The 21182-nt window shown below is 57.6% G+C and overlaps 2 protein-coding genes across 5 annotated transcripts in view; one reads left to right on the plus strand and one right to left on the minus strand.

The window, feature by feature from the left end:
* LOC104650655 (uncharacterized) lies at positions 1–9239 on the minus strand. The gene is made up of 2 exons (XM_074400909.1): positions 8530–9239; positions 1–8339 (listed from the first exon to the last, which is right to left on the minus strand). The coding sequence occupies exon 2, from the start codon at positions 7866–7868 to the stop codon at positions 6885–6887; it is 984 nt and encodes a 327-aa protein (XP_074257010.1). The 5' UTR covers positions 7869–8339; positions 8530–9239; the 3' UTR covers positions 1–6884.
* The window catches only part of WNT11 (Wnt family member 11), a 23721-nt gene continuing 10211 nt past the window's right edge, over positions 7673–21182 (plus strand). Inside the window, exons 1-3 of one of the 4 annotated variants that reach the window (XM_039471386.2) lie at positions 7673–7718; positions 11363–11533; positions 20762–20997. In XM_039471386.2, the coding sequence (XP_039327320.1) occupies positions 11451–11533; positions 20762–20997 (319 nt within the window). In that variant the 5' untranslated portion in view covers positions 7673–7718; positions 11363–11450. Of the gene's footprint in view, positions 7719–7762; positions 7844–9255; positions 10989–11358; positions 11534–20761; positions 20998–21182 lie in introns of those variants that run through there. The other 3 variants (XM_003923487.4, XM_074400907.1, XM_074400908.1) reach the window with 3 other exon arrangements.

The raw sequence follows: 21182 nt of genomic DNA on the forward strand, positions 1-21182 counted from the left end.
GACTTGAATCCCACACCTGACCTTACCCTACCTTCTTCAGACTGCCTCCATGTCTCCCTTGGCAAAGCCCAAGCTCTCTAGCCCAGCACTGAAGGCCCCCCGTGGCATGGACCTGGCTTCCTCTCCCATTATTCTCCCTCCTGATGCTCTTTGTGCCAGCAGCACTGAACCACTCACTTACCCTTCTCTGAAAGCAAACTTCTTCTTGTCTCTGCTTATGCTGCTCCCCTGCGGGGAACACCCTCCCCCTTCCCCGGCCACCTGACAATTCCTCTCCCACCTGCACATTATTTATATAGACATGAACGTTAAGTACAGATGAGCTCTCCATCTGGAACTGTTTATGTACCTGGCAGAAAAGGAACTAACCTTTATCAAGGACCGATTACGTGCTGAGCATTTTACATACATCATCACCCTTTAAGCCCCACAGCAACACAGGCAGTAAATTTCACTTCTCCTATTTTTCAGGTGAGAACACTGAGGCTCAGAGACATGAAGCATCCTTTCCAAGGCCAAGCAGAAGTTGTATTGGAGTTGAACCGTGAACTGTGTGATCCAGAGCCCATGCTTGTTTCAGGGCCTGGTGGAAGCACTTCCCTTAGGGTTATGTCTGTGGCTGGGGACACCATATACCTAAAAATACTTGTTATTAAGTGAGGTTGTGCTCTTTTGTAATGCTGGAGACCGTTGTGATGTGCCCAAGGCTGTCCTATAGAAGTGGGGACCCTAGGAAGATAGCCAGGACCCCTGAGGGAGTCAAAGGTCTCTTCTCTAGATGGAGGAGAATCTTCTTTCAGACAGAGCCATTCGTAATGGAAGACATCATCCTGGAGGGAGTGAGCTCCCATCCCTGCGGGTATGCAAACAGAGGCTGGGTCACATTCTTCCATGCATTTGGCAACTTTGGAGCAATTACTGTTTGTCCAGCCCTGGTGTAGTACTGGGGACACAGCAGCAGATGACAGAGCCATCACTGGCCATTTGCCGCCCCCAGATCAGTGGAGGCGTTACAAGGGCTCTGGTGTCTAGAACCTCAGGGTTATGAGAGGGGGTGGCCCAACTGTAAGATTCTAAGATTCTGAATGACATTAGACAAATAATTGCTTTTTTTTTTTTTTTTAGCTTTTTTATGCTTTAAGCCTGGCTGCTTCTTGTCTCTATTGCTACATGATAAACCATGTCAAGGTTTAGTAGCTTAAAGCCATGATTGATTCTCCTGCTTCTGTGGGCTGCCCCAGCAGCTCTGCTGACTTTGCTGGGCTCGCTCGTGCGGCTGCATTTGACTGATGGGCCAGCCGAGACAGCAAGGCCTCTCTCTGCCCCAGCCTGGGCTTCTGACCTTGCAGCTCGGCTGGGCCCCCAACCAGGTGAAGGCAGACGCTGTAAGGCCCCGAGTCCTGGGCAGCAGAACTCAGGCCACATCTACTAGTCCAGTAAGCCAGGAGGTCAGCCCAGATGGAGGGGTGCGGACAGAGCCTTCGCCTTTGCATGGAGTCACATTCCAAAGGGTCTTTATGTTCTGGGCTGGGAGAAATTGGTGCCACTAAAAAGCTGCCTCACTGGCCTGCTCAGAAAGGGTTCAGAACCAGTGACAAGTGACCGCATGGCTTATGCCTAGATGTCAGGAGACCTGATTTCTGTCTCTGCACCACTCACCAAGTGATGTGCGACAAATTGTTCCCTTCTCTCATCAGTTTCTCTGTGTGGACAGTGGGGACACTGAGCATGGTAGGTCTCTGACTGTGTGTGTGTGTGTGTGTGTGTGTGTGTGTGAGAGAGAGAGAGAGAGAGAGAGAGTGTGTGTGTGTGTGTGTGTGTATGTGTTGGGTGACACTCAGACAATGCCTCCTCTCTTCTCCTAGGTGCAGAGTCGCTGACTTCTACACATACCAGAGAAGCAGAAGCCCAGCCGTAGAAGACACTACTGTCCAGACACAAATGGCCCACTGCTTCCCATGCTTCCTCTTCTGGTGACAGGCGCTTCTCCCAGCCATGCCCAGAGCCCCTTTCCTGTGGCAATAACAGATGTCAATCAAAGGGAGAGCGCATGAACCAAGCAAGGTTCGGCTGCCTTCCCTGGGACTGATTCAGAGGCCCAAGGAGGCAGAGGTCTCATTTGACTGGAATTTCTAACTGAGGCTGTTGGTGGCCACATCCCAATGGGTAGAAATGAGGCCCAGGTGAGTTCAAAGAGAGCAGGAAGAAGTGAGTTTGAGACGGCATAGCGTCCCCAGGGGCCCAGGGCCCCGGCGCCAGCCCTGAGCCCTCCTGAGTGCAGTAGGGCCACTAGCCACCCCAGTTTCTCCTGTGGGAGCCAGTCAGTTTCTCATGTTGAAGCTGGTTGGGGTTGGGTTTCTTCTCTCCTGGAGCTGAAAGAGGCCTGAGAAACTCAAACATTGTCTCCTGAGCAGCCACCACCATGATTCAACAATTGAGAGTTGAAAGCAGCCTTTCAGATGTGACGCCCTGAGCAGACATGACGGGTGGCATTTTGTTATGTGCACCCAGGAAAGACGCCTCCCGTCTCTCCCCCAGGCCTGCTCCCTGAGCCCTATAAAACAACAATACCTCCCCTGACAGAATGGAGGAGGAGGAGGAGGAGGAGGACATACCCTACCCTGGGCAGAGGGCAGAGGTTCCAGCAGCCACAGACCCGGGGTTTGCAGCCAGGCCCACCACCCGACAGAGAGCCCTCACATGAATGACCAGCCAGGCCTGGCAGTGCGTCCATCTGCAGAGAAGTGCCTCTCTTGTCCACAGGCACAGAAACTGCCTGGCACACAGTAGGTGCTCGTTCAACCAGTATGACATCTTTTACTGTTTTTTTTTCTCAGTAACACTGAGAAGCGGTGGTTTTGTAGCTTCCCTGTTTTGCAGATGATGAAACTAAGGATCCCAGAGGCTGAGTGACTTCCCCAGAGTCCCTTGGTGGGTAAGTGGAGGAGGTGAGTCTGACGGCCAGGCCCAGGTGCTCTGATGACAGGCCTGCTGCGATTTGGTCCCCTCGCCCCATCCTTGCCTGGAAGATCTGGCCTCACAGGGGGTGCCAGAAACAGCTGGGCTGGGCTACTCTGCTCAGACCTCCTGTTCATGTGTCTTCTCAGAGAGGCCTTTCTAAAAGCACCCTGGTGCTGGAAACAGTGCCCTTTAGTGTCATTGTAACCAGTGAGGATGGGAAATGGTGAGGACAGCCCCTGCCCTGCCCTGCCCTCCGCTAAGATGTGTCTAGGACCAGGATGAGGGATCTCAAAAAATGGCTCTGGGAAGCCAGCATCCACCAGGTGGCCTGGGATCGGGAGAGGGGGACTACCTGTGGGTTTCCTTCATTCCCATTCATGGCTGGTCCTATGGCACAGGTGACTTGGTGGTGAGAAGAGCATGGCCCAGGGACTGCTGGTTCCAGGCTAGAAGGAGTGATCTATGGAGCAGGTCCAAACCCGACTTGGAGCCTGGGATCCACGAGACCCCAGGCAACCTGCAGACACGGGAGGGAGGGGCGTGTGCTTGTGGATGATGTCACAGAGACTGTGTGCAGCAAAAGTGGAGCAAAACACTGTCACTCTTTGTTTCTTTCTTCCTTTGTTTTTTTTTTTTTTTTTTTTTTTTTTGAGACAGAGTCTCGCTCTGTCACCCAGGCTATGCAGTGGTGCCATCTTGGCTCACTGTAACCTCTGCTTCTCAGGTTCAAGCGATTCTCTTGCCTCAGTCTCCCAAGTAGCTGAGACTACAGGTGTGTGCCACCACACCTGGCTAATTTTTGTACTTTTAGTAGAGATGGGGCTTTACCATGTTGGCCAGGCTGGTCTTAAACTCCTGACCTCAAGTGAGCCACCCACCTTGGCCTCTCAAAATGCTGGGATTACAGGCGTGAGCCACCATGCCTAGCTGTCACTCTCTTTTTATCCCCTTGGTGAGGTGACAGCAGTGAGCTGAGTGGGGCCCCGCCACGTCTCCCTTCACACACCACGAAGTCATGGCCCAGAGTGGGTGATCTTGACCCTTCTCTTTACTGGCTGGTTTCAGCTTTCTCCGGACCAGCCTTCGTTGTTGTGGGAGGGATAAAGTGATGAGGTCTGAGTAGGGATACAGGCTTAGGGAAGACAGAGAAGGCTTTGGGGTATATCTGGGGCTGTGGTCACACAGCATCCTTAGGTCAGGAGCCCCAAGATATGTGGGTGGCCCTTAGAGGTTATATTGTTCAATCCTTCACTTACAGATGGGCGACTGGGGCTCAGACACAGCAAAATAACTACCTGCCATCACACAGCAAACTAGTGATGGGGCTCAGGACTGTAATCAGTTCCCTTGCACCCCCATCTGGGGCCCCTGGAAACAGGTGACTGCCCCTCACCACCTCCATCAAGGCTTTGGCCTCAAGGAAAGGAAGCTGAGGTGAGCAGAGGGGTCACTAGAGGTCAGCATGGCAAACGGAACTGTGTCCTCCCTCACCTCCACGTCCTTTCAGCCTGGGTGCCTCCCTGGGCAGGGCGGGTGCAGGGATGGGGGTGGAGGGAAAGGGATGTGCCCCTGGCGAATGGCAGTCAGGCAGGGGCTGAGAAGCCAGCTGACAGGAAGCCCCCAGCATTTCTGGGAGATCAGATCACAGAATCGCCTGGGCTGATTGAGAAGAAAAATATATTCACATCCACGTCCACAGCCAGGGGCATGGGGCCTCATCCCCGCTGAAGAGAAGCCTGCAGCCCAGGTGGCCAGCACAGGCCTGATAGACAGTGGCTCATGAGGAGGACTGGACAGAGGGAAGTAGAAGAGAAGGGAAGCAGGGAAGGTCAGTTGGTTCTAAGGATGAAAACAAAATTATTCTCAAGTACTGCCTGTTATACAAATAGGGAGGCTTGGGTGCAGGGAGGGGCAGACCTTCACCCCAAGTCTCCCTTGACTTTCAATGCAAGCTTTTGGCATGACTTCTTATAGCTCTCCCCCTACTCCCACCCCCAGGCAGGTTTCGAGCACTGGCTGATGCCTGGGTCCTGATCCACAGGACACAGCTGAGTAGCTGGGCAGCAGGAGGGGGCAGGGCTGGCTTCAGGAGTCTGTGATGTTCTCACGGCTTCGCTCAACTCCCCACAAGACAATGGAAAGTCACTATCCTTCCTCCATCTGTTCACTGGGGGCCACCAGTGGTAGTGGACAGTGAGCCAGAGAGAGCTGGGTTCAAATATCAACTCCCTTTTGAGCCTCAGCTTCCACATCTGTGAAATGGGAATACTAATCCTGATCTCGGAGAAGTAGAGGGTTCCATGAGATTGTATTATTCCAATTTTGTGGGTGAGAAAACTAAGTCTTGGGGAATTTAAGCAATTTGCTCAAGGTTACACAGCTAAAAATAAAATTGGGCAAAATCTGTACTGGAATCCAAGTTCGTGTGACTCCAGATTGCTTCCATTTCTACTCTAGCAGGGAGCCAGAGGAGATTTCTGGCAGGAGGACTCTACAAATGTTTGGAGGCAACTGACTGAGCCTCTTAAATGAGCAGAGGGGTGTGCATCCCAATCAGACAGAGGCCACCTGGAATGGTTCTGAGGTGGCCAGAGGGCCTGTGGCAGGGGAGCTAAGGACAATCTTGGGCCCCCAGAGGCCTTTGTCCCCCGCCCCCCCACTTCTTAGGTGAAATAGCCCTTGTCTTCTCCCCTTCCTCAATGCCCCAAGCCCCATTGTCTTTCCATGTTTTTTTCTTTTCTTTCTTTTTTTTTTTTTTTGAGATGGAATCTCACTCAGTCGCCCAGGCTGGAGGGCAATGACACAATCTCGGCTTACTGCAACCTCCACTTCCCAGGTTCAAGTGATTCTCTTGCCTCAGCCTCCAGAGTAGCTGAGATTACAGGTGCCTGCTGCCATGCCCGGCTAATTTTTTTGTATCTTTAGTAGAGACAGGGTTTCACCATGTTGGCCAGGCTGGTCTTAAACTCCTGACCTTATGATCCACCCACCTCGGCCTCCCAAAGTTCTGGGATTACAGGTGTAAGCCACCACACCTGACCTCCACCGCTTTTTTGATTGGATTGCCCCAATGGTCTGGGATAAGATATGGGGGTGGCCCAGCATATGTTCCAAAGGCTATTCCTGTGATTGTATGCAGGAGTATATGTTTGGCATTGTACACTTGGGAGCTGTGTGTGCATGGAAGCTCATGAATGTTTGTCCATGAACTCTTTGGGCACAGGTGGTCTGTGTGCTGCCTCCCTTCATGACGTGTGTGTGTGGCCATTTCGCACCTCTGTGCTACCCTGTGTGAGGGCAGATGATGTGTTCCGGTATCTCCCAAGTGTCTCAGTAACCATCTGTGGGGTGATATGCCCCAGCCGATATGTGAAGACTGGCTGTGTGGGAGTACCAGTGTGGCTGGGAGGCTGCTGTGGGCACTGTGGGCCCAGATGTTCCTGTTGTACGTGGAGGTAGCTGTGGCTGGGTGTGGGGCAGCCTAGGAGTGCCATTTCATCTGCAGCTGCAAGAAATGGGGAAAAGAATGTCAGGCATTTTGGGGGGAACTGAGACAGGCTCCGTGTCCTCACTAAGTTTCCATTTCCCTTTCTGCTAATGAACTAGTTATCCTTGAGAATGTCCCGGGATTGAGGTCCCTAGAAGGAGGGGGAGACACGAATGAACCCACAGCACCCGATGGGCAGTTGAAAATCATAGTGGCGCCGCGGGGTTAGCAGCTGGTCTGGTCAGGGAAGGCCAAGTGAGGGGAGAAGCGGACCCAGAAGCAACACACGCCTGGGCTATGCCGTGCAGGAGGCGCCTCTCTAGGCCCCTTTGGCTTCCGCAACCCGGTCCTCCTCTGCTCCCGCTTCCGTGTGTCCAGAACACTCCCCCGCAGTCACCCCAGTGGCTGGAAAGCTGCCCGGCTCCACACCTAAGGTTTACAGCAGCGGGCTTTGCAGCGCCAAGTCCTCGTGTCTCTTTCTCCTGCAGGATCGTTGATTGGTTTTCCACGACTGGAACCAGAGGCTTGAAGAGACGGCCAGGACTAGGACGCAAAGGCAAGTTTCGGGAACTCCGACGCCTATAGCAATCACGCTGCGGGACCAACAGCTAAGGATGCCGGCTCCATGACTGAGACCCAAGTCTGACTTCCCTCTGGCGGGTTGAGGCTCCTTGCCTGGTTGCTGCGACGATTCTAGAAGGGCCTTACCCGGGCTCCACGCGTGTACCAGGCACGCAGCACGCATGCTTAGTAAACACCAGCTGTAATGAACGAGTCCCCCTTTGTAACTCGACAGAGTGCGAAGTTCTCTGGAGCGGCGAGCGCCGCAGGTCAGTGGCGTCCGCGGGGACCCCGCCCCCGTCCCCCGTGCGCGGCCAGGGCCACCCGGTGGGGCTGCGGCGCGCTGACGTGGGCGGATCAAAGCGGCCGCCGGGGCCTTATAAAGCAGTTTCGGAGGCCCGCGCCAGAGATCTCGCCCGGCTAGGAGGAGAGCTCGGGCGAGCGGCGAGCGGCGAGCGCAGGCCCCGGGAGCTGAGCGCAGCCGAGGGCAGCCGGAGTCCGCGCCCGAGTCCGCACCTGAGTCCGCGCGGGTCCTGAGCCACCGCTTGCCAAGATCCCTGGCGTCCTTCTCGCGCCGCTTCAGAAGAGGGCGCCTTCGCCGCTCGCCCAGCCAGAGTGCCCCCGGGCCCGCTGGAAACCGCGCTAGCCGCTCCCTAGGCAGGCCGGGGCACCCGGGCACGCAGGACACGCCTGGCGAGCGCCCTGGAAGGTGAGCAGTGGTCGCGGGCAACGGGCAGCCGCTCAGCAGGGACGCGCTAGGGCTCGGAGCGCCCCAGTCCGAGGGAGACGACGCTTCTCGCACCCGCCACGACCCCCTAGGGCACCCACTCCCGGGTAAGCACACCAAGCGCTCCTCCATACCTCTTCTCCCAGCACTCCGAAGAGTTCCCCCTTGCGGAGCGCGGCCGCGGGAGCCCGGCGACGCGGGCTTTAGGGGGACTTGGGACAGGGGTGGATTGTGCAGTTCCTGCGGCCCTCTTTAAACTTTCCCGGCCCGTCTCCATCTCCTTCCCCCGCACCCCAGCCGACCCCCACCTTCCCAGTCTGCCCTCCGACGAGGTCCTGCCAGAGCCACCTCCAGGGTGGGACAGCTGGATCCCGCGGCAGAGGGTTTGTGTAGTGGTGGGGGTGGGGGTGTGTTTGGGAGAGGATGGCAAAAGGCAGAGAAATGCGGCAGCACCTAGCAGATTGAGGATGGGGGCGAACGCCTAGCTTTGAGAACGGGTCCCAAAGGCGGCGAGGGGAGAGGAGGACAGAGTTTGTTTACTGACCTGAGCTCCAGGCTGGGGCTGGGGAGGAGGAGAGTCCTGTCGCCGGCCCCACGGCACATCTGGAACCGCCCCGAACATCTGGCTGAGCTCGCGCACGAACTCCACGCCTCCCACCCCTGGGGCTGAAGTGCCTCGGTGTCCCTCACGGCCCTGGGCGCTCAGGGTCCGGCTCCAGGGGGTTAGTGGGAGGGATCCCGAGTGCCCCCACCCACGATTCCCACTTCCAAAACAACCCGTTTCCCGGGTGACCTGGCGCCGCGTCCGCAGCCGAGCAGGCGTCTCTCCAAAGCCTCGAGGCTTGGGTCAAAGTCGGGTGGCCAGCCCGGCCTCGCGCCGCCCCGCGGGTAACCTTGAAGCCGTCGCTCGGTGTCCCTGGTTGGCGGGGTCGGCTCCGTGAGCTGCGCGGCTGGAGGCTTCGGAACCTGCCAGTGCGGACCTTGCACGCCTCGCGGACAATCGACCCCGGCTCGCGGTGCCCGCAGAGCGTCGGAGTAGGGAAGGTCCCGCAAGTCCCTGCCGGCGTGGCCTGGTCCCAGCGGCGGGCTTTCCAGAGCCCTCCACAGCCCAGGCCTACGACCACCTGTTAGTGGCTCGGGACTGCAGTGCCGCGCTCGCAGTGCCCGCCTGTGCCCAGCCCCAGGCGGCCGCCTTCCCGGGCCCGCTGCAGGCAGGGTAGCTCGGATCAGCTTCGAGGAGGGGACCGATCGCTCTCCAAAGGCTCTGCGCCTGGTGGGGCCCGCTACGCGCAAGGCCCCAAGCAAGGGGTCGGGCAGGTCAGGGCGGCCCACCGCAAGTGTCCTGTAGAACAACCAGGACCCAGGGGGCACTCGCTGGACACCTCATCCCATCCCCAGACGAGGATGCGGGGGCCCAGGACACTTGCCCCCAGCCCGCGACCGGGGAGGCAGCCGCGATCCCCTCCTCGAGCCCCGGCTTAGCGCCCCCTGGCGGACTGGGGGCTTCGGGAGGCGAGTGCACCCTGACCCGCGCTCTCAGGCGGAGGGTGACCCCGCGGCCCGCGCGGCTGTCCCGGGCGTTCCTACAAGGGACAGCAACAGTCCGTCAGGACCCAGAGGCTCGGGCCAGGCGCTGCCTCCCCGCGCCACGAGCTGGGGCGGCGAAGGCAGAGGCCTGGGACAGCCGAGGCTGCTCCGAAAGAGGCGGGAGGGGCAGGAGGCCTGGGTCCCCGTCCTCTGTGCGACCTAGGCGGCGGCTCCTCTCCGTGTGAGACTAGGCTGGATATGGATCCCCTGCTGTGAGTCGGCGCCCCTCCGTCCTCGTGCAGCCCCTGCCCCCGCCCCACCCAAGAATGACGGGTGCCTTGAGGGGGGCGCATTTTAGGAGGGGGAAAGATGGCGACTGGAGTTTTGATATCCCGCCCCCTCCATATCCAACGCATATTTTTCTTGTTTTGAGAAGTGCGGGAAACTTGCACGACTAGACAAAGAGTTTGGATACAGGCTGGGTGGGAGGACGGGGCTCGGTTACACCGAGAACCCCGCTAGGAACACCAGCCTTGAGTGCACGTTTGTCACAGGCGCTCCTGAGCTGGGCGCCAGCCGCGGGGCTGTGCGGAGGAAAAGAACCGTGCGATCCAGGCTTCAACTCGTCATCCTGTGGGTTTTGCCAGCAGGCTCCGGAAAACCGTGGGGCTTCCCCTCTGTGCGCGCTGACGGCCCAGGCGCAGGAACGCGCCACGCAGGTGGCGTCGCGGTGCAAACAGCAGAGGTGCGCTGAGCCCCGCAGGCTGCAGGGAGGCGGGGACCTCGAAGGACGCACGGCGAAACCCCGCTCCTCGTTCTTATAGAAGGGGACACCGAGGCTGGGGTGGCTCAGGGCTTGCCCAAGCTCACAGAGCCAGATGAGAACGCCCCTGTTCCGCCCCAGCGCCCCCGCTACGGTGGGCACCTCCTTTTCCAACTCCCCAAACCCTTAGAAAGGAATTTCTTTGTCTCTGCTCCTCCCGAGGAGAGAGGGGCTGGGGGCTGTTTCTGACTCCGGGCGAACGCCAGGTGTTGGTAAATTTGGGAGAAGCTGGGAAGGGAGTTAATGAGGTGAGAATGAAGTGAAGGAGAAAAAAAGCGGAGAAAGCCGCTCCGCGGGCTGCTGGCGGGCGGGGCCCCTGCTCCTCCACGGCCCGAGGGCGCCGCCTGGAGGCCAGAGGCAACACCGCGCCAGCCCCTTGAGCTTCCCCGCTGCGCTGAGGCGGGGCCGCCCAGCCCCGGCTCGCACGCCTCACCCCCACCCTCCAAGTGGGGAGGCTAAAGACGGATTTGGAGACTCGGAATCCTCACTGTACGAAGAACTCTACCATCCCGTTTCCCATCCTCCCCTTCCCACACCGAGAAAGCGGGGTCTGGAGCAAGCCCCACTTCCTGATCTCGCCGGACACCCGGCTTGCCGCTCCGTAGTTGAACAACCCCACCTCTGCGCCTGTTTCCTTATCTGTGAGATGGGGCAGTGATAGTGCCGATCTCACCGGGTGCTGGGAGGAGCAGATGCGATTGTGTTAGGGAATGTTCTTTATAAAAGCTGAATTGTGCCCGAATTGCTCCAGCGTACCGAGGAGGTAAACTGAGGCACAGTTGGGAAGGAGAATTGCCGAGGCCCTAATAACTAATAATCCATGTTGCCGGGATAAGCCCAGCTCCGGGACCCCGACTCTGCTGCCTCGCCCGGACTCCGGATTCCTCTCCTTTCCACCCCAGGTCTGCATCTGTCCGGTTCCCCTCTGCCTCCCTGGCTCTCAGCTTTGTCCTCTGAGCGTCCCTCTCCCTTTCGCTGCGTCGGTCCGCTCTCCGGGGGTCTCCGACTCTGCCGCCTCCTGTCCCTCCTTCCGGCTGCCCGGGCTGGAGGGGCCGGAGGGTGCGTTGGGGCTCGGGGCCGCGCTGGCGGACACGCCTTCGGCCGCGCCTAATTCGAGCCAGGCGCGGGACCCATCCCCAGGCAGGGCGGGGCGGGAGGGGACGCCCGCCGCGCTCGGCCTCCCGGGGCCCCGACCCCTCCTTTGTAATTTGAATAAAACGCCTCCCCCGCCCGCGCGCCTCCTTAACCCGCAGTCTCTGCACTCCCCGGCTTGCAGGCGGTGTGCAGGACCAGCGGCGGCCGAGCAGGCGGACTTCGGCGCGGCTCCTCCTGGGTGTGACCCCGGGCGCGCCCGCCGCGCGACGATGAGGGCGCGGCCGCAGGTCTGCGAGGCGCTGCTCTTCGCCCTGGCGCTCCAGACCGGCGTGTGCTATGGCATCAAGTGGCTGTGAGTAGGGGGAACCCGCGTCCAAGCGCACAGGCCCGGGACTGGGGCGGCGGGGAGCGTTACGGGGTTCCTTGTATGGGGCGAGCGAGCCGAGACCCGGGATCCCAAGCTGGCTTGGCGGTCGTGGGCAAGTCATCCGTAAACCTCCGTTTCCTCCTCTGTAAAATGTCGTCCCTGCCTCCTGGGGGCTTGCGAAGAGGGAGCGAGACAGGCGTGGACGGCGATGGAAGCTCCCGGTGCCGTGCAGCTAACGGTGGCGCAAAGGCCGCGGAATTGCTGGCCACCTCCGCAGGGGCGAAGGAAAACGACATCCTGATGAGGGGGCGCAATCCAGAGGGGCCAGCCCAGGAGGGTTCCTAGTCAGTCAGTGTCCTTGACCCTAGCGGGAGTTCCGCAGAGACACTCCTGGCCCCTCCACCTGGGTGACCTTGGGGCGGTGTCACTCTACTGCTTGGAGCCTCCGTGTCCTCTGTCGCCGGAGGGTGCGACTCTTCACCTCATTCAAATCAGATAAAAGGCTCCTGAAAGGACCTCAGAAGCCGTCAGATGCCGCTGCACACATGTGCAGGGCACTCATTTAGATAGAAATTCTTCACGCAGCGGGAGGAGGGAGCGGGAGGCTCGGTGCCGAGCACAAGGGAGTGCCCTCTCGGGGGGCCAGGGGTGGTCAGGAGAGGAGTCAACGCCAGCCCCTTCCTGGAGGGGCTGCCCTCTAAGCTGAGAGAGATAAGCCCAGGCTGTAAATAACTCCACAAGTGTCCGAGTGCCCGAGGAGAAACCAGAGCGGGGTTCTGGGGGGCTAGAGGAAGGAAGCCCACCTGGTGGGGACGCAGATTTGAGACGTCGGGAAGCTTTCCCGGGGCTGTACCCCTAGTGACTGAAGCGCTGCCCGGGATTGGCTGGTGCGGGCAGTGGAGAGGAAGGCGCTGTGAGCAGAGGGGCTCCCTCAGAGGGCAAGTCCAGGAAGGGACAAGGGTCTGGAGTTCGGGCCGGGCAGGGAGCCTGCAGATAAGACAGCAGGGGACAGGTTGAGGGGGCTGGGGAGGGCCCTGCAGAGGGTTTGCGAATTAGTTGGAAGACAGGGCGATAATGGCTGCGCCGCCAGCAAACAGTCTGGAGGTCACTGGCCCTGCCCCTTCTGGGGCCAAGTTATTGATTAATGGCTGATTCAAGAGGGGGACCATGTCTTCATGCCTTTCTTGTTTATAAGAAACCTGGTCTCAGTGATCTCCTGGCCCTGGGCACTAGCTCTTCCCAGCTGCCCCTGAGGAGTTCTGTGAGAAACCAGCCACCTTCCCTTTGTGGTGGGGTGCCCAGCACTGTTCCAGCTGGCAGGGGCCTCCGATTAGTGAGTCCAAGCTCTCTCCTCCACGGCCACCGTTTTACAGATAAGGATACTAAGGTCCAGGGAAGGAGAGGATTGGCTGAAGGGCACCAGGAGCATCAGAGGCCTTGCACTGGGCTTGGGTGGCATTTGCCGCCCCTGAGAGTGCTGTGGGGTCACTGCCATCGTCTCTGCTCCACAGTGGGAACACTGAGGCCCCACGGAGGGCATGATGCACGCAAGTCCCCATGCTGGCATGTGGTGGGGTGTCCTCTGTCCCCACGGCAGAGTTAGGCTGCCACAGACATTGGTACGACTCATTGTGTGGCCTAAAGAAGCCCCCAGCCTCTTGGGGGAGATGGATACATAGACATACAAAGTGGACTGTGGCCTGTGTCCTAGCAGAGGGGGCACCCCAGCCCAGAGGAGGCATGGTCAGTTCTACCTAAGGGAGGTGCCGGGGCCAGGATTGGAAGAACAGAAGGATCTGGGTGGTCAGAGACGGAATGCAAAGCAAGTATCCCAAGCAGGAGGCACAGCACGAGCAAAAGCCTGGAGGCCGAACAGTGCGTGTGGGGAGACCTGGAGAAACCAGGCACCACAAGAGCCTACTCCTAACTGCCCCAGAGGCTGCTGAGAGCTTGGGTCGTTGAATTTAGATCATACTGCACTCCGGCGAGAAGGTGATAGTCTAGCAAGAGAGGTTAAAGGCTTGCTAGAGTTTAAGATAGAGGGAGAAGAGGGAGAAGGGGTGGAGCTTAAGAATAACAGTTATCTGTGTGTACATGTGTGTATGTGTACATACAGACAGGTGTGTAGGCCCTGTGGATAGATGTATGTATATGTATGTATATGTCTACGCACACAGCCTTGCTATATGCCAGGCACTGTTCTAAGTGCTTTATGTATGTTGTTCCATTTAAATGTGCCAACTACCGTTAGGTGGGTGCTGCTATTACCTCCATTGCATAGAAGAGAAAACAGAGGCATGGGGGACTCTACCTAGCAGAGTGTCACAGCTCGGAGGTAGTGGAGGCAGGGTTTGAGTTAAGCTACCTGGCTCTGTGGCCTGTTGGGCACAGGGAGCCCCAGCACGGCTGGGAGCAGGGATGTGCTCAGTGAGCCTGGAAAGCTGGCGACTCACCCAGCAGCCTCCACTGGCCTGAGCTCTGGAGAGTGAGCTGGAGATGAAATGGGCACTTGGCACAGGAACTGAACCCCAGTGTGGCTGAGTGGCCTGGAATGCTCACCTGGGGGGCGCCTGGGATGCAGGCTGAGCTGGTGGGCTGGGGCTGGGGAGAGGGGATAGGAACATGGCTGCTCATGGAGGCACCTGAAATAACCTGGAGACCCTTTCCTCCTTACCTCCTCCCAGGCCCGGCACCGGAAGGCTCCCTGCCCCACAAATATTCGGGGTCCCAGGTCTGGGCTGTCCCCACTTCTTGGCTGCCCTGGATAGGGAAGGGTTCGAGGAGAGTCCCACCCTCCTGTGAACCACGGGGGGCAGGGGCTGCAGGTGAGAGGAAAGGCCCAGGGTGGCTGGGAACACCCATAAAGGCCACCCCCTTCTCTGGGCAGTCCCACATCTGCTGCTCCCACGGAGGTGGGGCCGGGAGGCTCTAGAAGGGCCATGGCGCTGCAGAATAGGGTGGAAGGAGCGTCAGACTGGGAGTGGGAGGCCCAGCCTGAGTTCTGCAGGTCAATCGCTTCAGCTTCTCTGAGCCTCGGTTTCCTCAGCTCTAAGATAGGGGCAGAAGGAGCCCTACCTCGGGATGTGGGAGGCCTGGGGGTCTAGCGTGGCTCTGGCTCTGATTGGCTGTGCACAGATCTGGGCAAGCCCTGCATTTCTGGGCTTCAGTTTCCCCACTTACCTAGTGGGAGTTGGTGACACTGTGGCAGCTGCCCTTTGGCTTCTTGGTTGGGAAGTGTCAGACCAAGGCCGGTTTGGGCCCTTCTTCACAAGGTGTACTGCACAGGTGGGTCAGCATGTGTGAGGCCAAGGGGACAGGCTTCCATCTCTGAGGTCTGGGCAGTCAGGTGTGAAGGGAATCAGTGTCATTTCCAGGCAGGACTGGATCTGCAGGCTCCAGGCCCTTCACCAACCTCCATTTCTCCATCTGTACAGTGGGGACAAGGGCTGGACTGGTCCCTCTTCACTCTGGAGCCCTGGGACAAAACCTAGGGCGAACGGGAGGACTCTCAGGCTGTGGGGCCCCAGAGGCTTCTTCCCGGACGGCCAGCTGCAGCCCCAAGCTGGGGTGGCTGGTGAGGAAGGGGCACTTCTGAGGTTCCTAGACCTCACCCTGGTTCCTGGACCTGGAGCTAATTGAGGAGTTAATTGGGGAGTCATGGAGGGAGAGGTTCTCCAAGGCCGCCCCAGGGGAGTGGACGGAAGCCTGGGGCGAGGTGGGGCTTGCCTGGGTGGCCTGGAGCCCGGGTTCCTGCTCCATCCTCCCTGCCACATGGGCACTAGGATGCAGTGGGGCCCAGGAGAGCCCAAAGGGACACGGGCAGGGGAGGGACAAAGGTCTGGCTGGGAGAACAGGGTCTCCTCAACTCCATTGCTCTCCCACCTCGTGGTCAGCAGGGTCCACAGATACAGAGACACGGGGATTCTAGAGCAAGACTGAGCCCCTAAGCCAGCCCGCAGCTCTGACCAGCATCCTCCTCATCCCAGAAGCAAAGATGTGGGCATCAGGGTCTCTCCCATGGCCACCTGTTGACCTCACCCCATCTCTCCCCCTGGGTGGGCAGCTGCCAGGCTACAGTCTGGGTGGTGCTGCTGGGGGCGCCTTCTGAGGCCCTCTGAGCCCAGCTCTGCTGAAGCCTCACCTGGAAATAGGTTGGCGATGCCACTCAGCCCTGTGGGTGGTGAGGGGCCTTGGGGCCCAGGGCATGTAAAGGAGCCTGAACCCAGCTGCCTGGTCTCTGGCCTAGAATTCCTCATGTGACCTGACCCCTGTGCCTAGAGGGAGAGCTGTGAAGGGCAGGTCCAGGAGGGAAGCCCTTCTTGGAAGGTGCTTTACCTTGGCCAGGTCCCCTAGAGCAGCCTGATGGTGGGGCTGCTGGCACCACAGGAAAACACCTCAGTGAAGTCATTTGACAGCTTGTGTTACCAGTGTCAGAGCCTGCATTGTTCTTGGACATTGAGCAGTATGGATGGGGAAACTGAGGCAAAGCAAAGGACAGTGACTTGCCCAAGGTCTCATGTGCTGCCACCCATGTCGTCCTTCTCATTTGAAAACACTGAGCCAGGCTTGAACCCAGGTCCCTGCCCCAGCCAGTCCTAGCAAGGCCCCCGACTCCTGAATGAGAGGAGGCCTCGCCACCCCGGTAGGGCCCTGAGATTGGGCCTCGCCTGTGAACTCTGCGTTCCCTCCTGTCCTTTCTTCCACCCTCTCCCCCAGGCCCCCACCCCCAGATAGACTGAAATGTTTCCAATTAGGGGTCTGTTGGAGTGAAGCGAGCGAGATGTCCACAAGGAGAACTCCCCCACCTCCCTTCCTAATCCTTGATTACCTCCCCAAGGGGGATTTATTTGGAAACGGTCATTACCACTAATTACCAGATGACCGCATGGCTCTCCTCGGGAGTGGAATCTGCTGCCTCCCGCCTCCGATCCCTGCCTGCAGCCCTGGTGGGCGGGTGGCCTCCCTGGCACACATGGCTGGCTGCTCCCGTCCCAGTCTCAGCCTCCACGGCGGGCCCTGAGCCTCCACACTGCCTTGTGCCCACCAGGGCCTCTGGATTGGCTTCTCGTTTACCCTCTGGCCACCTGGGGAGTCTGAGCCTTGTCTGGAAGGTTCTCTGACAGCACCTTCTCCCTCAGCCTTCTGGGGAGGATGTAGAGACTGAGACCCAGGATGGCTCCGGGGCTCACCCCAGGGTCCCAGCTAAGGAGACCCGGGCACTGGGAGCACCACCTCCCTTCCCTGAGAGCTGTGGCACCCAGCACTCACAAGCTGTCTGCGCCCTGCTCCCCGGGAAGAGGCTCAGCCCCCATCGTCCTACCCCGTGGCTTAAGCAGGAGCCCAGGGAGAGACACGGGAGGCTGCCTTGGTGGCCTGAACTCCCACATGTGTGATGTGCCTGCTGCTGGACCACGCAATGATGTGCTGTCACCCATGTTTGTAAAGGGAGGAAGCTGGCTCAGATGGAGGGGGTGGAGAGTTGGGCGAGGGTGAGCGGCAGAACAGGCTCAGACAGGCTGGGTGGGGATCGCCCAAAGCAAAGCAGAGTGGGGACCCGGAGAGAAGTGACCACAGTGCCCATAGGGACTGACAGCCTCACCAAGAAGGATGGCAGGGCCTGCTGGGGGGTGCTGGACAAGCACAGCCCCTGAAGGAGAGATGATCAACCCCTCCCGGACACCCTCTGAGGTGTGAAGTGAGAGGCTGTGCCAGCTGGGAAGGCTGTGCCCACAGGGGGCTGTTACTCCACCACCGCCACCGCACTGCACACAGGGACAGCGTCTGCTGGGTGGAGGTGGAGGGACTGTGACAACCGAAAGTGCACCGAGGTGATGACATTTGCCTTTACGTGGTCGGAGCCCACCCAGGAAGTACAGCAGGGTTCAGCCACAGGTTCCCCAAGAGGGCGAGGCCAGGGTAGGCCAGAGCAGTTCCAGTTAGGTCAAGAAACCGCATCTGAGGGCTGCTGTGTGGCCCACCCCGTGCCAGATGCCGGCATCTACACACCAAACATTTCCTGGCTTATAGTTTAGGGGGTAGCAGGGAGGGGAGACTGCCCTGGACACTGCAGCTGATCTTACACGGGGTGAGACACGCCACCCTAACCACAGACACCAGGCCCTGCTTTCTGGGTCTCTAGGAAGGTTTCTATCTTTGGGGGTTATAGGGTGGGTGGGGCATGGCAGAGCCTGAGAGACAGGAAGAAGTGAAGAAGCCTGTTGAGTACTTATTGTAGCACATATCATTCAGCCTTGGCAAGACTCCGAGAGCTCCCCACATTGTAGTTGATGCCCAGAGAGGGACAACAATTTGCCCAAGTTTGCACAGCTCATAGAGGACAGAGCTTGAGTGAGAACCCATGTCTTCTCACTCCCTCTGGTCCAACACTTGCTAGGCAAAAAGCGGGGGACTTCGCTTCATCTAGGAATATTTTAAACACTTTGCATACATTCTGCTATTTAATTTGAGTCTCACCATAGCCTTTTTTTCTTTTTTTTTTTTTTCCAGTAGACAGGGTTTCACTGTGTCACCTAGGCTGGAGTGCAGTGGTGCAATCAGTTCTCTGTAACCTCAAACCCCTGGGCTCAAGCGATCCTCCCAAGTAGCTGGGGCTACAGGCGTATACCACAGAACCCAGCTAATTTTTAAATTTTTTCTTAGAGACAGGGGCTCTCACTATGTTGCCCAGGGTGGTCTTGAACTCCTGGCCTGAAAGGATCCTCCTACTTTGGCCTCCAGAGCAGCTGGGATCATGGACATAAGCAACAACCCCCAGCCTTATAGCCTCTTGAAGTAGTAATTATTCCTATTTCTGTTTTATTTTATTGAGACGAGTCTCACTCTGTCACCCAGGCTGGAATGCAGTAACGCCATCTCAGCTCACTGTAACCTCTGACTCCCTGGTTTAAAGCAATTCTCCTGTCTCGGCCTCCTAAGCAGCTGGCATTACAGGCATGCACCACCACACCCAGCTAATTTTTGTATTTTTTTAGTAGAGACAAGGTTTCACCACGTTAACCAGGCTGGTGTCAAACTCCTGACTTCAGATGATCTGCCCCCTTGGCCTCCTGAAATGCTGAGATTATAGGTGTGAGCCACCTCAACTGGCCTTATCATTTCTTTATAACAGATGAGGATTGTGAGGCTCAGAGAGGTTGGGTAACTTACCTAGGTCACACAGCTGGTGTCCAAAGCTTGTGCTGCTCTTCCTGGGGCCAAGCCAGGAGCTAGAACAGCTGGGTCATTGATTTATAACTGTTGATAGCTTTATCCAGCCATTAGACTAGGCACTCCTTGAGTTGAGAATCTATGTCATGTTCATTACCAAATGAGACTGGGAAGAGTTGGTGCTTAGTAGATATTTCTTCCACAAGTAGATCAAGTTCATTTATTCATTCATGTGCAGAAGCAGGAGGAAAGGCTTTCCTGGCATCAGGAAAAGCCTGGGCAAAGGCATGGTGGCAGGACAGTTCCTTTCAGAGAAGTCAGGAACCTGTTGTGGCTGGATGTCAGGATGAGAAGTGGAGCCTGGAGAGAGCTGGGAGGCCAGGCTCTGAGGGGCCCTGAATGTCAGGTGACAGCCTTTGGCCTTGACTAGGCAATTCCAGGTAGGAAAAGACCACCAAAGTGGTAATTGTAGTAGCTTCCATCTCTGAGCACAGAACATCAGCCCTGGGCCAGAGCGTGTGATGCACATTGTCTGATTTAAGCCCTCAGTTAACACTGGGAGGTGGGTGGGAAAGGAGAGGTTAAGTGACTTGCTCAAGGTTGCAAGGGGAGTGATACAGCCCGGAGTCTACCCGAGCCTGTGCAGTGCCCTTGGCAATGGGCTGCCTTCCTCAGAACTCAGCCCAAGGGTTCTGGGATCTCCAACTTGCCAGGTTTCAGCCCTGACCCTGGGTGAGGACCGCTGGGGCCACAGCAGGCAGGGAACTCAGCACTTCTGGCTGCAGATTGACCCCTCTTGGCTCTGTCCCTCCTGGGTCTCTGCTGGGTTGCTGAAGGCCAGCTGGCTCTGGGTTCCAGGCGGCCCCTGCTGTGGGTGGGGGCACTGGGAGTGAATCCATGTGGAGTCCTTTAGGGCTGTGGGATCCTTCTAGCCTGCACTTAGAGGAAGTGCCACTGATGCAGCCTGCCCCTCAGAGAAGGCCTGGGAGAACAGCAGATCCAGGAGGGTCCTGGTCCTAGAGTCTTGGAATCCAGGTGCCCAGAGCTGGGATCTGGGAGGTTCTCGGGTTCTCTAACATCACCAGCGTTCACAGAGACCCACTAGGCTACCATTTCCCAAAGCATGGATGAGGTCAGCAGCCTTAAGCAAAGGGTTCTGTGCTCAGTACGCTCAACAGACTCCCCAAGCTAAACAAAACCAAGCCTATTGCTTTGCTGCAGGACTTCTCAGGACCTTTAAACGATAAATGTGCTTCCTGACTCTCCAAGCAGGGACACAGTACATCGTGTTCCCCAAATGGATCCCTTTTGTCAGAGTGTCTCGCTGGAACCCATTCTAGGAAATATAGTTTACAAGTACAAACACTGAGGCCCAAAGAGGGGCAATGAATTATGTAAGGTCACACAACAAGTTGATGGCCAAGTGTGGATTAGACACTACATTTTCCAAGTTCCAGGTCATCACAAAACTGGCCAGCTCTTTAATCCTTTATTAGCAATTCCTTGCATGGATATGGGACTTTACAACATAATAAATGGGCTTAGTAATCAAATGAAGCAGTGATGGAAAACTCCTAACTCATGTTGCTCATCTAGTAAGGCTTCAGTTAATAGTATGGACAATTATTGTGATTATAAGAATCTAGCATTTCGCATGGTTTCTGGAATATAGCTGCTCAGTGTTGAATGAATGTTGAATACAAGACTAATAATTCACAGCTGTGTGAGAACTAAGTCAGGCAGTGGATGTGAGCGTTGTGAACTGTACAGCTGTTTCGTTAGTATAATTATCATAAAGCTTAGGTAGGCTGGGGGTTGTGATCTAATGTTATGAATAGGGCCTGAGACCCAGAGAGGGACAGTAATGTGCCCAAGGTCACACAGGAGTGGCAGGGGGATCCACTGCTCTGCCAGCCGGCACTTTGGGAGCCTTTCTTGGAAGGAGCGAGGAGGAAAGGCTGGAGCCACTGGGGTGGGTGGAGGCCATGTGGCCCTTGACAACCCTGTCTCTCCTTCCATCGGTCACGGCCTTTCCACTGTGTGCAGGGCGCTGTCCAAGACACCAGCGGCCCTGGCGCTGAACCAGACACAACACTGCAAGCAGCTGGAGGGCCTGGTGTCTGCGCAGGTGCAGCTGTGCCGCAGCAACCTGGAGCTCATGCACACGGTGGTGCACGCCGCCCGCGAGGTCATGAAGGCCTGCCGCCAGGCCTTCGCGGACATGCGCTGGAACTGCTCCTCCATCGAGCTCGCCCCCAACTATTTGCTTGACCTGGAGAGAGGTAGGAGCTAGTGAGGCTGCTGAACGCATGTGTGGGTGTGGGCGAAGGAATTCAGGCATCGATCTGTGTGTGTTTAGATGGAGGGATGGCTTCATGGGTGGGTGGATGATGGATTCATGGATGGATGACGGGTGGATACAGGCATGGATGGATGGGCGTATGGGTGGATGTATTAATCATAGGTA

The sequence above is a fragment of the Saimiri boliviensis genome, chromosome 6 (assembly GCF_048565385.1).
Source record: "Saimiri boliviensis isolate mSaiBol1 chromosome 6, mSaiBol1.pri, whole genome shotgun sequence".
Lineage (NCBI taxonomy): Eukaryota > Metazoa > Chordata > Mammalia > Primates > Cebidae > Saimiri > Saimiri boliviensis.

Excerpts from the sequence above, each read along its gene's own strand:
- LOC104650655 (XM_074400909.1), bottom strand. The coding sequence starts at position 7,868 with ATGGAGGAGCGCTTGGTGTGCTTACCCGGGAGTGGGTGCCCTAGGGGG.